General features: G+C 44.6%; 1 protein-coding gene across 5 annotated transcripts in view; it reads left to right on the top strand.

The window, feature by feature from the left end:
- The window catches only part of SEC31A (SEC31 homolog A, COPII coat complex component), a 39,173-nt gene that overhangs the window by 1,404 nt on the left and 22,183 nt on the right, over nt 1-15,586 (top strand). For all 5 annotated transcript variants that reach the window (XM_058420819.1, XM_040063660.2, XM_040063659.2 and 2 more), the window contains exons 4-14: nt 2,131-2,329; nt 3,377-3,472; nt 5,016-5,156; nt 6,116-6,258; nt 7,165-7,264; nt 8,491-8,652; nt 8,827-8,979; nt 10,381-10,617; nt 11,122-11,196; nt 12,984-13,034; nt 13,800-13,877. In XM_058420819.1, the coding sequence (XP_058276802.1) occupies nt 2,131-2,329; nt 3,377-3,472; nt 5,016-5,156; nt 6,116-6,258; nt 7,165-7,264; nt 8,491-8,652; nt 8,827-8,979; nt 10,381-10,617; nt 11,122-11,196; nt 12,984-13,034; nt 13,800-13,877 (1,435 nt within the window). The remainder of the gene's footprint in view (nt 1-2,130; nt 2,330-3,376; nt 3,473-5,015; nt 5,157-6,115; nt 6,259-7,164; nt 7,265-8,490; nt 8,653-8,826; nt 8,980-10,380; nt 10,618-11,121; nt 11,197-12,983; nt 13,035-13,799; nt 13,878-15,586) is intronic.

The following is a 15,586-nucleotide window of genomic DNA, read 5'->3' as shown; positions in this document are numbered from 1 at the left end:
TAAGAGAGAGGTACAGTGTGTGGAACTATTACATGTGGTATGTGTGAAAATGTCACTTCATATGGTTTGTCTGCGCTCGTTGAGGAGAGAAGCAGAAGGTCAGCGCTGAAAGATGAAGACAAATGTGTGCAGTTGGTATTGTGGGGCAGTGAGCTTGGACTCCAAGCAAGCAGCTCATGCTTTGACATAAACAGAAAATTTTTGAATATATGTGTGGACCCTTTATCTCAGGAAGCCTCTGGCATTCACAAGAGAACAGAAGAAAATTGTGAAAATACCGTGGCAGCTTTTCATATTGCACCATGCTGTCTGTATTTAGGCATTTCAGGGGGACTCCTGTAACATGACTAACTTGGGTTATGCTGTGTGTGTTCCTACAGCTGGGGAGCCAGATTCCTGGCTGCACAGCTCCACTTAGCTGTTAGCTCCTTACCACGTGCTTATCTAGACAAATATTGTTAGCATCAGAGCATCACAGCAGCTCTCTGGCAGAGCTGAAACAGCCACAGTCCCTTTTTAAATGCCCTGCTCGGTGTGCAGAGCTGATGTCAACATTCCTACTGGCCTGCTCAGAGCAGGAGGCAGTGTTGGATCTTTGAGTTTCGTTGTTCTACTTTGTTTTAACTGTGACTGAGATTCTTGAGGACTTGCCATTTGCTTACTGAATTTCTAGAAGCAGTCCTTATAGTCAGGATGAAGTGCTCCTTGCAAAGTGCCTCCCTTGACCAGCAATACAAGAATTTGACTTTGCCCCAGAAAATGCATTAATAAGGAGGTTGAGGGTTGTTTGTTTGTTTGTTTTTAATTCAAGATTAGATACCTGTGTATACGTCAGGCTCTATTTTGGTTTGCAGCAAATGGAAACGTCCAGGTGATTAGACCCACAAAAGATAAATCCTTAACTGCCCTCCAAGGAAAGTTTTGCACTACTTTTATAGAACCATACTTTATCTTGGAAAGAGTAAAGGGCAGGAGAAAAGTGATTGCACAGTTAATTTTCGGGTTTTGTTCCTCACTGTTTCCTGCCTTCATTTTGGATTGTTTCAAGTCCTGTTCAGTCTTGCTGGTGACGCCTGGACAATCCTGTCAGTCACTTCATTTCTCGTAAACTTGCATAGTTAGGTGCAGAAGCATAAAAGTCATACCCAGGAATGGGTCTGTCTGGTATCACAGACCAATTTCTATTTGTAGCATCATTTTTTGGTGAACCCCTGCTGTCATCTCAGCACTGGGAGCCTGAACACTTGGCTTTTATGGTATTTCTCACCCAGCATATGCTCTTTGGGGTAGCTTTGTGCAGTATCTATCCTACTAGGCTAAAGCTGCTGTGATTTAAAGGAATTACTTGAAGATTGCCCAGAGGTAACAACGAGTTGAGCAGTATTACGGTGAATGCTAAGGTATCTCCTTGCCACCTTCTGGTCAGTGTGGTTTTGCTTTCTGCTTGCATAAGAGCTGATAGGTGGCTGTGTCATTTTATGTAGAACATATTAATTTTTTGTATGGCTAAGTGCACAGGAATGCTGTTTTGCTTATGCAGGGCGTTAATTGAGTTGAAGGGAATTTGGGTATTTACAGATGGACACAATAGTGTTCTTAATTTCTGGAAGTATGTTTGATTCCTCTTGAGTTAGCCTGAAAATAGGCTGTGGCCTGAGAGATGTGTCTGTGATGTTGACTAAACTTACTGAGTCCCTGCTATGGCAGACAAAACACTTGCACATCCAAAAGCACAGATGTGGAAAAGGATGTGGAATTTTTCTAGTTTCACCTGTTTCTTCTCCGTTATGACACTGCTTACAGGTAGCAAAGTTTTTTCTCCAGGCTGTGGCTGGATGGGCTTACAGCGCTTGCTTTGATTACTCCTGTTGTGTTTGGCAGCACGTACCTGATTTTGCGGCCAGGAGATTGGAGATACCAGTTTGCAGGTTATTGGTTGTGCATGTTATTCCTCTTGTTAAGGAGCAGAATTGGGGCATGTCTTCCTGATGGAACGGGTTGTGTAGAGACTCATCCTCGGGGAGAAATGCAGGCAGTCCTTTCTCTGACTTCAGCTGGGATGAGCAAAACTGGGATGTATCAACCTACAGGGATGGTTCTAAGACTTGTGGGGTCCTCTGTGTCTTACAGGTACCACAAGCTGATCTGGGGCCCTCACAGCATGACCTCAGGGGACAGAGTGTCTGGAGTCCTGATTGCTGGGGGTGAAAATGGAAATGTCATTCTGTATGACTCAGCCAAAATCCTAGATGGAGAGGCTGAGGTAATAATAGCCCAGAAAGACAAGCACACGGGACCAGTGAGAGCGCTTGATGTCAACATGTTCCAGGTTGGTTTTTCTGCTGTTCCTCTTAACATGCCATCAATAGAGGAGTGGCCTATCTTAACTTGTAAGCTCTGATTTCTACTGCTTCCCCTCCCCTGAAAAGCATGAACTACATTTGGTGTCTGAGTCTGTTTGTATGTAGTAGGAAAAACCTGTCCCATTACTGGCATTTCAGGGTGGGGGATGAGGTGTCTGTTTTGTTCCTTCCCCTCATCAGTTCACCTCAATTTAGTTGATCCTTTTAGGTCTGCTCATGTGTGAAGCAGAGATACTCTTAAGGGTGTCTTCAGGGTTCAGTTTCTTCTCTTAGCTTCTGTGCATTATGCCAGTCACACAGGAAGGAATTAAGTGCTCTCCTTCATGTTTCTGGAGAGATAAGTTTTCAGGTATCTCCTTTAGGGATCGGGAAGGATCCACCTTCAAGGCTTCTAAGTATTGTTGTTTGGAAACAGGAGACAGCAAGGAAACACAGCCATGTGGCCTCTTTAGCAGAAGGGCTCTCAAAAACAACAGTCCTTCCCACATCACCAATGAGCACTTACTTTCTCCTAGACACAGTGTGTTAGTTTTTCCTTGTTGCCACCAGCTGTGTGAGAATTCAGTTGGATTTGTTTCCTAAATAACACTTCTGTCCCTGCACACTTGCCTCCAGCAAGGCTGTGCTGTGTTCATTGTGCCCTCTCTGAATCGCTTCCTGTCCCTTTCTGCCTGTTACGAACTCAGGGCTTGCCCGTCATCCGCCACAAAATGCGACCAAAGGGCACTTGGTGACCTTGGCTCATGTTGCCCTGCCTGGACCTTTGCATCCCAGGTGCAGGAGTGCTGTGGGCAGGGCAGGAGTGCCACACTGTCCAGAGCAGAGCTCTGTGCTGGCTGTCACTGCAGCTCTGCTCCCTGCTCTTGCCCTTCACTATTTTCCTTCTGTCTTTTCCTACATCCTAAGCTGATAGGGGAAATTGGCAGAGTCCTGCAGATCTGATGCCTCCCAGCAGCTAAGACTGGGAAGCTGATGCTGAAAATACTCTTAATGTCTATTAATGTTTCTTACAGACTAATCTGGTGGCCTCTGGTGCTAATGAGTCTGAAATCTATATCTGGGACTTGAACAACTTTGCTACGCCAATGACACCTGGGGCAAAGACACAGGTACTGGATTTGTGTTTATTAAATTCCCCAGAGCAGACTCATGAAAAAGATGCATGGCAGTTAAGTGAGAGCTGATTAAAATTTGCAGTTTTAAAGCAGTCTCAAGGGCATGGAGGGAGGAAGCCTCTTCAAGTCTAACTTGGGTAGTAGCTGCATACAAGGGTGACTGGATGCTGCTGCTTTTGTAGCCCCTGGAGAGCAGTGTCCTGGCTGGGCCTGTAAGGGCAAGTGTGCACAGGTCCATGCAGTGAATGAGTGGTGTGCTCTGCTTCTCCTGCAGCAACCCTGGATGTGCTGTCTTCTTTATCCACAACAGACCTGCAGTTTTGGCTTGCTGCACAAGCCAGCTGTGTCTTCACATGGCAGTTTTTTGTTAAGAAATTGTATTTGGCCAGGGAAAGCTGTCGCGTCCCCTTAATCTTTGAGGAATGTTGCATTTTATCAAGCAACAAGCAGAGTCTCTAAGGTTTTCAAATACCATGGCCGTTACATGTCTCTCAGTCTTCCTCTGCATGTTTCACTGCATGCATGAATCTGAAGATGGTGAAGGTACACAGAGAAAAAAAGGAGAAAACATAAAAAGCAGCCGCTGAGAAGTCAGATGATGAGGCAGTAGGTTTTGCAGTTACCTTGGTGGCTTTCAGGGTGTGATTTAATTGCTATACCCAAGGTCCAGTGCTTAGCCTGTGTCTCTTAAAGATGATCTCTGGGGAAAAACAATAGTCTTTTGTGCTTTTTGACTTCTGAAGGAAATGGAAGAGGAAGTTGTTTCAATGCAAGTACGCTTCTGTTACTGTTACAAAATCCCACAGAAGTTCGTGAAGAAGGTTACTGGGAAATGGCTTTATTACTGCATGATAATTTGGATACAAAATAGTGTGCAAATGAGATGAGAAGTAATCTTCAGTTTAAAGATTTTTAGTTTAAACTCTGTGGGGTTTGGTTACTTTGTTTAGTTCAAGTCATTAACATGTAGGCATTTGAGAGGATGCTCACCTTAGAGATCCCTGTACAAAACTTCTGTCTAATAGTGTTTTTTTAGGCTGGGATATCTTTTAGTTCACATGCATAATGACAACTAGAAATAATAGGGCAACAAGAGCTTGGTTAATACTGCTTTTAATTTTTGGTCTAAAAATAAGCATTGGGGGGAATTAAAAAAACCCATGGAATTTCTCCAAGCAAACCTTTATTTTTGCTGAATAAAAGCCTAATAGTCCAAGACAAAAGAGCAGTTCATATGTCTGGATATACTTTCATGGTGTAATTTTCTGTTCTTGAAGACAGTTTTGCTTAGTCTTGTTTTAATAACTAATGTGTAGCGCTGTAAAGCAGAAAGTAACTTCACAGAGAAATTCTAGCAGCTTGTGAATCAGTATTTTCAGGTGTTGTGCGCACCAGCATGCGTAGAAAGGAAGCCAGAACACACGCAGTACGCGGGGCACTCTCCTGGCAGATGTCTCACTTAGCAAGTCCTGAGAAGGCCAGGGTTCGAGTCTCGGGTGTGGCGGGGTTGTGACAGGCTGTTGTGTGTGTGCGGCAGCCTCTGGAGGACATCAGCTGCATCGCATGGAACAGGCAAGTCCAGCACATCCTGACATCCGCCAGCCCCAGCGGCCGGGCCACCGTGTGGGATCTCAGGAAGAACGAGCCCATCATCAAAGTCACTGACCACAACAACAGGGTGAGCGCTCTCCTGCAGCTGCTGGGGTGCTTGCAGGGAGGTGTGGGGATGGGTCATGGCACATAGAGGTGCTGGTGCCTGGCCCAGTTTGCTCTTGAGAGTACACTCGTGCAAGAGGGATTGTCAGCGTTAGAAGTTACAATAGCCAGGTGCAGACTGAAGCAAGGCAAGGCACTCAGATGTCCTGTCAGAGTGATGATTTAATTTTGAGAAAGTGCTTACTGCTCTGTTTGGGACTAGCACTAAAAGTTTTTCTTGATTTTTGCCACAGAAGTGTGGCATTCAGCAGGTTTACAGGGGTGTTGTCTCGTGTAGTTACAACCACCATGCCACCCTTTTAGGCAGTGTAATTTAAAAAAGAGCCTGCCCAACTCGTGGAGAGTGACATATTTGTATAATTTTGTATTATTTGAAATAGAATATTGCCATAACAAACTCCAAAGGTACAGCAAGAGTTAAAAATGAAACTTACAAGTGGGTGGTTGTGAAGTAGCTCGCTGTATTATTTTGATAAACTGTGTAACTTTCAGTGTTTTCTGTGTTTGTTGCCTGACATAACAGCAGCACAGTAGGCTGTCCTCGTGTGGTGGTAGTCTTGTGATGCAATGTTCTCATGACAATAACCTCTGCCTAATGTCGGTTTTCATTAAAAAGCAATAAAAATAGTAGAGGAAAAGGTTTATGTGGTGAGCTTTAGTGTTTTCTCACATTAAAACATAGGACAGTGGAAAAGTCAGCACAGTGTAGTGTCTCTGAGAGGATCTCAGGAAGCTTAAGTGCAAGTCTCCTCATTCACAGGAATAAAGAGAATATCCCAGTCAGAAATAATGCCTGGAAACCCAGCTACAAGTTCCCTCGCAGCGGTGTTTTACCGTGCACACGGGCACATTTGGTCTAGTTTTCTTTCCCCTTTAGTGCTGCTCAGTTGCGTGATGCTTTGACCCAATGTCTCCCCTCAGATGCACTGCTCAGGCTTGGCATGGCACCCTGAAGTTGCCACCCAGATGGTTTTGGCCTCGGAGGACGACAGGCTGCCCGTTATTCAGATGTGGGACCTAAGATTTGCCTCCTCACCCCTTCGTGTTCTAGAAAGTCACACAAGGTACGAGTCGTACGCGGCGTGCTGTGCTCCCTGGTGACTGTCCTGGTTTGCACATCTCCCTTCCTGCTCTTCCCTGTGGAGGAAGGCTCCCTTGGTGCTGGTGATTTCAGCAGCAGGCAGTGCTGTATGCTGGCTTGCTAACCAGCCTGTGCCTTTTTGGAGCTTGGCACTCTTGAGGGAAACAGGCCCCAGAATGAAAGAAAGAAACAAACCCACCAAGCTGCTGAAACAGTGAAGCTACTAAATTTTTTTTCTAATTTTTTTTTAAGAAGAGGAAGCTAAGGAAGAAGGAACTAGTAGTAGTTGATTTTGGCTGAATAATGGACTAAAGGTGCACCCAGGCACATCTTCATGTGTGGATTTGCACAGTTTCTGTGCCCCTCGGTCCCCTAAGAGCCTTAATTTTAGGTGTAATGGATGATTTTGGTAAATTCTTCTCCCTCCTCCATTGTTGGTGAAACTTTCCTTATTGCTCAAACCCAATGCTTGATTTAAGAAGGGAGAACAGTGTTGTGGCTTCTGCCAAAACTGCTGACTTGAATGCCTTGCTCATCTAAAGCTGAAAAGCTTCCTAGTCACTGATCTCACCTATGGGTTTGCACACTGGATATTAGAGACACTGCAGGCAAACAAAGCATACTGTTGCTAATGCCCAGGTTCTCCCATATGACTATTGCATTTAATTTTCAGATACAATGGCTGCATCTTTATACCTTTTCACGCAGAAAATAGAAAACATCTCTTTTGACAAAGCAAGGGCTGATAACATTGAAAAATTCCTCCTCCTGTAAGAGGAAGGGCTGGAGAGGGCATTTTGATGTGGGACGCTGAACTTCTAAATATGCTTTATTTATCACTGTTTTGAACTTGCATTAAGCCTTTTTGTTGTTGTGGCTTTTCATGCAGGGGTATACTGGCCATTGCTTGGAGTATGGCAGATCCAGAGCTGCTACTTAGCTGTGGGAAGGATGCTAAAATTCTCTGCTCCAACCCTAACACAGGCGAGGTATTGTATGCGTACCACTTTAAAAAACTCCAAAATGTCTGTTCAGAGGTGGCACATCCAAAGCACACGTTCCTGTGCTTGCATTCCTAGGAATGATGCCCCTGTGGGATGTTACTCCCTATCCTATTTGCTATATGTGTCTTCTGAGATTGTTCTGGTGGTGCAGGACTCCTTCCTGGTGTTGTCAATATTACACATTAGTCCTTGCAGCTTCTCTCTTACTGGGTACTGATGTCCCTGTTCATTATAAGAGATGGAAATGGCTCCACTTAAACTAAGTATATGCTTCCTACTCTTGTTTTCTCTAGTGTGGCTGGATCATTGTTGCAATTGCCCTTTTCCTTCTATAGAACTTTATCCAGACAGGAGGATTTTTGTAGGTTGCCATAGTAGTGGCAGACTAGTGAGAGCTGCTCAAATGTGTTCCCGCTCCACCCTTTTGGGCCTGGGAGTACCTTTCAAAGACAATGCAGATCTGTTTTTCAGACAATGTTTGTCCCTAGACCAGGAAAAAGGCTTCAGACATGCTGGAGGGCTCCTTGCCTCCAGTGGGCAATCATTGTGGGATGGGAGGTGTTTCTGAAATTCAGACATTGGCCCAAAACTGCGAAAGCTGTACAGCGTTAGATGACTTATCTGAGCTGGACCCTGCGCTGTCACAAAGTTTTTACATGTGGTTGAATCATGCTGCATGTTTTTATTAAAAATAAAAACCAGTTCCTTGGGAGACAGCATTTTGCTGACAGCTAGCATTTTATTCTGAGTTTCTCCTGGTTTATGGTTAAATGTCTGCTGTAAGGGGGGCTTGTTTGTTCCAGAGAACAAGAGCCTGTCTGCCCAGGGTGCAGGTTTTACCCTTCTCACTTTTCCTATGAAAACAGACTTTCTCTATATGCTTTGTGGGAATACCTAAATCAGCTCTGAATAAGCTAGCATGAATATCCACAGCTCTCAGTGGGACAGCAGAGACATACCCCACCTGCATCCTTTGTCCTGTGTGGGTTAAACAGAAGATTTAGTGGGAGGAGAAGGAGATGAAGCAGTGGTGTGTGATAATTGCTGTTTGGAGGTCAGCAGGGTTTGCCCACTGTTAGTGTTGTGGTGATGTGGAGGCTGCTGGGTAGCAGGAGGAGCGCACCGGTCTCAAGGCACACGCGAAGGTTGTTGCTCTCGGGCAGGGTGCTACGTGAAAGCTCTGATTTGTTGGGCTTGGTTTTGCTCCCCAGGTGCTGTACGAGCTGCCCACCAACACCCAGTGGTGCTTTGATATCCAGTGGTGCCCAAGGAACCCTGCTGTGCTGTCCGCAGCCTCCTTCGACGGGCGCATCAGCGTCTACTCCATCATGGGCGGCAGCAGCGACGGCTTGAGGCAGAAGCAAGTTGACCAGGTGTTGAAAATTGTTCAGCTAAGACCAGGGACAGAAAGGGTGGGGGGAACAAAACGTGGGAAATCTTTAGTCTGCAGCCCTGCTTGCGGGACTACCGCTTCAGCGCAAATAAATGTTTTGTTTAATTACTAGAGAAATGTCACTTCTGTTTTTTTCCCTCTTGTGTTATCAAAGCTCTCCTCGTCCTTTGGGAACCTCGATCCGTTTGGCACAGGCCAGCCCCTGCCTCCCCTGCAGCTTCCCCAGCAGACTGCCCCACAGAGCGTGGTGTTGCCTCTGAAGAAACCACCCAAGTGGATCCGGCGGCCCATGGGAGCGTCCTTCTCGGTAAGGAGGAGACAGGGATGGGCAGGGGTGGCCAGGCAGGTAGGGAGATTGTGCTGACATCTGCTAAACCCCTTAGGAAAGGAGGAGTTCAGTGTGGTGGTCCACCTTGGGAGATCTTCCCATTTGTCAGCATAGTGGGAGATGCTCTGGGCAGCTTCCAGACAGGGCACTGGGGACAGCAAAAGCCTGACCAAAATGCTTGGGGAGGAGAAACATTGCTCAGAGACACTTGTTTTTGTGTTGGCATTAGGGCTTCGCTTTTGTTTCTGTGCAGTGCTTGCTTTAGAGTAAATAAATACACATTGGGGGAATGGGAGGAGGAATGAGACCGAACTGGGTGAGTATCTAAGACTTCATAGCTTTAAACTGTACTCATGTGAGTTAGTGTGGTGGAGAATACTCAGGTTAGCTTTGATCAGGGTAGCAGGAGATGCTGTAGCAGCACAAGGCTGGGTTCCTCCATGGCTGGTTGATTTGCAGAGGAGCCAGTTGAGGGGATGACAAGCTCTGCTTTTTGCAGTTGCTGGCTCCTTGGCTCCACTTTTGGCTTATTTTCTTAACCCACAGGCCATTTATTTGGGAACTTCTGGAGATTTTAGCCTGTCTGAATTGGATTTCTCTGCTGCAGTACTTCTCAAATTTTCAGCGTTGTATGTCTGCTTATTCATGATCTGGTGCACAAATTAAATGCAATTTTCTCCTGTCAAAGAGAAGCGATGTTGCCTAGCCACTGACTGATGTGTCGTTTTATGATGTTGTTTATTCCCTTATTTGTCCTGGTTTCCTAGGAGCCAGGTGTCAGTCTTTTCCCAGGCTAGGCTTTTGCTTTTTTCCAACGCAGGTTTTACTGGACTGGCTTGTGTAAATTAACTCTGAGCTATAGAATGAAATTATATCGTAAGCCTCCCCTAATTAGTTTTTTGTGTTGATTTTACCTCTTCAAATCTCGTCACAACTTATTGCCTATCTGCCTCTCTCTCAGCAGAGTTTCAGCTGCTAAACAGCCTGGCAGGAGCAGGGCAGGCACCATGCTTGAACATTTACTTAGTGATGCGTAGGTTTCTTTGGCAATTGCATTGCAATATCATGAGATACTCCACTGATGTTGGGTACTGTATGGGCCCACAGCTCTAGCTCTCAGTTCCTGGTCTGTCTTTTGTCTGAGAAACAAACAGGCACAGGAATGGCTGTGCTTATAAATCCTATTAAAGGTGAACCTGCTTATCCAACAAGCTCCTTACGTGCATAGAAATGTGGGATGTAGGGGAAAACAAATAAATGAGTATATATCGGGAGTGCCCAGACAATAATCATATATATGTTATAGAAAATACATTTTCATACGTGCTCCCCTGCTGTATACTTCTGTTTTCACCTACTGCACGTGTGCTTCAATTCCAGTTTGGAGGCAAGCTGGTGACGTTTGAGAACCCCAAGTCTCCGCAGCAGCCGGGCATGGAGCAGCAGCAGCAGCATCCCCACGTCTACGTGAGCCAGGTCGTCACGGAGAAGGAGTTCCTGGCCCGCTCCAACCAGCTGCAGGAGGCTGTGCAGTCCGAGGGCTTCGTCAGCTACTGCCAGAAGAAAATCGACATGGCCCTGGCTGACTTCGAGAGGAACGTGTGGGCCTTCTTAAAGGTGACTGGGGAAGGCAGGACGTGGTTCCTTCTGCACATCTGGCTGAAGAGGTGCTGGGAACCAAAAGCTGCAGGCTGTGGGAATAGTGCCCATAAGCCATGTCACTGGAGGGGGCCCATCAGAAGAGGGAGGGCCCTCAGGACCAGGGTGTTTGTGACGAGTCACGGCAAAGCAAAGGTGTGGGTGAGGGTCCTGTGGTTTTTGATATTCCTCATCAGCACATATTTGTAAAAGGAGCTGGTGAGAAGGATTAAAGCTTTGGGATAGCTTTAGATGGGCTCTTCACTGCCCACTTTAAGCATTTAGAGGTTTCCAAGTGAAACAGATGAACGGATTGTTCACCTACCATAACCAGATGGAAGCCTTGCCCGAGTCACTGAAAATTTTTGCATTTCTCTTTATTACATTCAGTCTACAGTCACTAAATCTCAGTGGGTCATTTGTGCCAGTGAGGGAGAAAATGAAAAATGGTGCATTGCAATATAGTCTTTAACTTTTTTTTAGGTGAACTTTGAAGAAGATTCACGTGTTAAATACCTCGAGCTCTTAGGATACAGGAAGGATGATCTGAGGAAGAAGGTAAGCGTGCAATGTGTGATATAAATAACTTTTGTGTAATTTCAGAATTCTTACAGAAAACAGTTTGCTCTGTTGGTTTTTTTTCATTAGTTTCTTGCAATATGGATGTTCAGTGGAAATGACAGAGCAGGCAACAGACTTCAGAGGTGTGTCTGCATCTGACTGTCCATTGTTGGTGTGAAATTCTCACTCGTCCATAAGCTTTGATATTTATTGATTCAGGCTGTTCGTGTAACTTTGCTATGTGACATCCTTCTACTCGAGCATCGTGGAATGGGGTCTGCATTTAGGCTTTCTGGTTGAAGAACATGTAAGCAGTTTTCATTAACTAGGAAAATATGGGATAGACTTTTTTGTTTGTGGGAGACGTCATTCATTTTTGAAAGAAAAAAAAGGTCAAGGATGGCTCCATTTGGAAACGCAAAATCTGGATCACCAGGAAGCAATTTGCACATCATCATAGACCTTTCTTCCCAGTTGGAAGATTTTTACTCAGTGTTACAGGGAGTTACCTGCTGTGCCATTTGGCTCTGTTGTTTTCAGTTGTCTGCCCAGGAATTATCTGGTATTTCTTCAGTACTGTTTCAGTGGATTTTAACATTTGACTCATTTTCATTATATCAAACTAGTGTTTTATTTTCAAAGATTGGCTGCATTGAAGTGTCATTGTGCTCACAAGTTAAATGTCCTTCAGGGCAAAATTAATATGATTATGGGAAAAAAACCCATGGTTTTGATAATGGTTTGTCCTCAGTTTCTAAATATTTGTGCAAAGGCAAGCACAGCAAGGGTAATCCTGTTTTTGAAAAGCAGCTCTCAGTTAGAAAATCTAGTTGAAAATTTAGTATGTTGAGTCCATGGTTTTTTCAGTGTCAAGAAGCAGCACAGTACAGCTCATCTGAAAGTATGTGATACCCAGATGGAAAGCTCACTAAATCACAACTTGCTTTTCCTATTATTGGTAGCATTAGGAAAGTAAAAACAGGGATCACAGATTTCAGCTTCTTGTATTGAGCTGCTAAGAACGTGGAAAGGGTGGGTTGTATTCTTAAAACCTGTGATTCCCATGCAAGCCAAGTCCTGAATTTCTCATTTTTATTGTAAACCAGTGATTAAAAAAGAAAGAGAAAACTGTCTCCAGCAATTTGAGCTCAGCTCTTTACACAAACCAGCCTACAAGAGTAAAATAAAGCCTACAATGCAAAAAGCAGTAGATAATTTTAGAAGCAATGTGAAACCCAGGCTCCCTGACACTGAAATAATATAGAAACTGTATACATCAAATTGCTGGGTTTGGGAGCCCTAATTGAATCTGGAGTCATGATTTGCTTTGCAAAGCAGTAGAAGCTGGGCATTTTAACTCTTTTTTTTTTACCTAGCCCACAGCCAAGTGCTTGATGTGCTTTAACCCACAGCTTCTTGACAGGCTCACAAGGATTGTCACTGCTTTATTTTCCCTGACTTGAGCAGACAGAAGGTTTTTGTCCTTCCTGTTCTGATACTGCTTTTATTCCTGTGGTTTCCAGCAGCTCTAATGAGGTTTGAGGCCCTTGAGTTAACAATTAAAGGTTTAAAAACATAGGGCAGCTGTTGTTTCCATCAGGGATGCAGGGCTCTTAGCAAGTCCATCGCCAGGCTGGAAAAGGAAATGGCTTGAGTTTTATGTTAAAATGTTTAATTTCATGTTAACTCTTGTGTAAACAACATAGTAGCTGCATGTGTCAGTTTTGCAATCTGAGAATTTGGTGCCTCTTTAAAGGGTACTTAGTTAAATCTTTGTTTTCTAGATCACATCTACTCTGAATAACGAAGGTCTTGCAGATGGTGTCTTGGGAGAGGTAAGCAAACACATGTACGTAACTCTGTGGTTAGTTTTATAATGCCATGGTAATTTGTAAAGCAAGAACCATCTTTCTTTCCACTTGATAGCTGTCCCAAAGTAAGTCACAAATAATCCAGCATGTGGCAAGTTCCTACATTCAGTAGGATGGAGGTATTATTTAGAAAAAAACAACCACTTCTACTCAGATGCTCCCCTCGTTTTCCACTGAAAGGCTCTCAGTCACGGGTTTTGATACAGGGTCTCATTGGTGTCTCTTCACCTTTCCTTGCCCACTGTGGCACTTTGTGCTGGCTGTGAGGTAGGGCAGAGCCTCGCTGCCTGGCACCTGATTTCAAGAACAGCACCTTCATCAGGCTTTAAAGAAAGCAGGGCTGAGAGTGTGGTCCTATAACTTTTCCTACAAGAGTGGTAACTATAGTTCAGTGCCCACTGTGATTGCAGTGGCCTGAGTCTGCAGCAGGGCTGCAGTGCTTTTGTGCCACAGACAGTTCATCTGTAGCTGCCTCATGGGGAAGAAAGCTGTTGCATGTTTTGAGGCAGCTAAGGTGAAAACCGCACACGGTACTGTGTAATGACAGAGAGGAAGGAAACAGGGCCTCTACCATGTTTGTGATGCTCAAGCATATATTACCAATGCATTTCTGTGGTGTTCAGTCTGGTTCTATCTGTTGGATGGGGGAATGGTGACTGTACTCTGCAATGCAAAGTATTTCTGCCTCTTTTGCTGGTGGATTTTTATGGCATCTTCTCTCTGCTGAAGGCTCCTGCAGAATCTGACGGATCTGTCCCAAACGAGGGGGATGAAGGCCAGACTACAGAGGAACAGTTCTTGGGAGAGGTATCTGTTGCCCTCTAGACTAACCCTGCTGACCTCCCCTGTATTTACTTTCTTCTTTTTAACCACATTTCATTTTGATGGTTTTTCCTGCTGCTGAGGATAAACGGAAATACAAAACAATTATTTATCATGGTAAAATTGGACTCCTGTTGAGATTTTTTTCATCTGCTTCAGGCAGTATGTTCAGCCAGGTTTATTGCAGGGAGTTGGTGCTCAACCATGTCAGCATTTGGGGTCCTACACCATTTGAACAACATTGTTTTCAGCCCTGTGTTTCATGTATGTGGTCAGGTCCCTAATTAGCACTAAGGACCCAGCCTCTGCCTTGTGAGGTGTCACTAGCACTGAAAATAGTGTATTGCTGTGTGAACAGGCCGACTTCATTCTTCCCCATGCCCTCAGTCTCCCTTTAGGGTTAGAATTTGGGCTGGTAGCTGTTCTTCCTGTGCTTGGTGCTTGTCTGCAGCTGGCTGTGGAGATAGGGACGGTGGTTTAAGGCTCATGCATGCTGGGGTGGTGCTCTTCACATAGCAGCCTGTTAAAGACACTAAAATCAGAATGCTCTCCTTGGGTTAGGTGCTTGATTGCTTGTTAATTCTGTAGGCTCTGTAGTGGCAGATGTGTGTCTGACAGTGTAAGGGTTTTGCTGTATGCAGTCATGAAGATATTGGGTGTCTCATAACGAATGTCTCTCCCAGAAGAGAATTCACAGCCAGGCATTACCTTAGCCTACCTAAATATCTGTGAGCCTGGCCAGAAGCCACTGCTGATGCATCAGGGCATGCTGTCACGTATATAAAGTAACTGGATGGGCACATTACTCCTGTGCTAGTCACAACATGCTCTCAACTGATACCAAACACACACTTGGTGTTATCTGACAACAAAATAATTTTCCAGACACTGTGTCCTTTTCACGAGCCAAACATAAAGCTTGTTTTATTTTCTTCCCTGTCCAAATCAGTGTCTTTGGTCTACTGTGTCCATCAATTTACTGAATAAGCAGGGTGTTCCTGAGTTCCCTTCATGTACTGGAGCAATAGCTTGTGACAGAGGAGGAGGTTTGTGGGTCAGGTTCTGCACTCTGCTTAGCCTGTGCTGTGAAAATTGATGGTGAAGAGAGACTTCCCTTTTGGTTCTATTTTCTATTATTGAAATGTTTCGTTTGAAATTCCAAAATCCAGGTACTTGGCCAAAGTAATCTCTGTCTTAATTCTGAGGGAGTTTATAAAAAAAGCAGCTTCTGTACAGCACTCCTGTACTGAGTGCTATGTTGGACTTCTGTGTTGAAAATTAAGCTTTTTTTCATGTGTAATTTGTGTAATTAAACTGGGGTGTGTATCTAGTGCAGAGGGTTTCAAGGATGAGCTGAAATTTGAAGTGGAGCAGAGTGGAATCTAGGTAGACTTTTCTTGGTAGGGCTTAAAGCTGAAAGAAAAGGAAAGAGAAGAATTCTAATTTTCTCATTGTAGCTGTAGCTTTGCTTGGAGGGAGTTGTTTGTATATGGATGCAGATACAGATTGATACCCAGAATCCAGGTGTCTAGCTGCTGGTTCTTGTGAGATAAAGAAAGTTTAATGGGTAAAGCAAAGACAAACAAGGAATTAATTCACTGCTTCCCATGAGCAGGCAGGTTTTCATCCCGAAGAAGGCTGAGCTCCATCACATGGGAAGAGAAACGCCATCACTGCAAACATCCCTCTCTTTC

The sequence above is a fragment of the Hirundo rustica genome, chromosome 5 (assembly GCF_015227805.2).
Source record: "Hirundo rustica isolate bHirRus1 chromosome 5, bHirRus1.pri.v3, whole genome shotgun sequence".
Taxonomy (NCBI): Eukaryota; Metazoa; Chordata; class Aves; order Passeriformes; family Hirundinidae; genus Hirundo; species Hirundo rustica.
The sequence above is the reverse complement of the archived record's forward strand: the minus strand, read 5'-3'. Positions and strand labels throughout refer to the sequence as shown.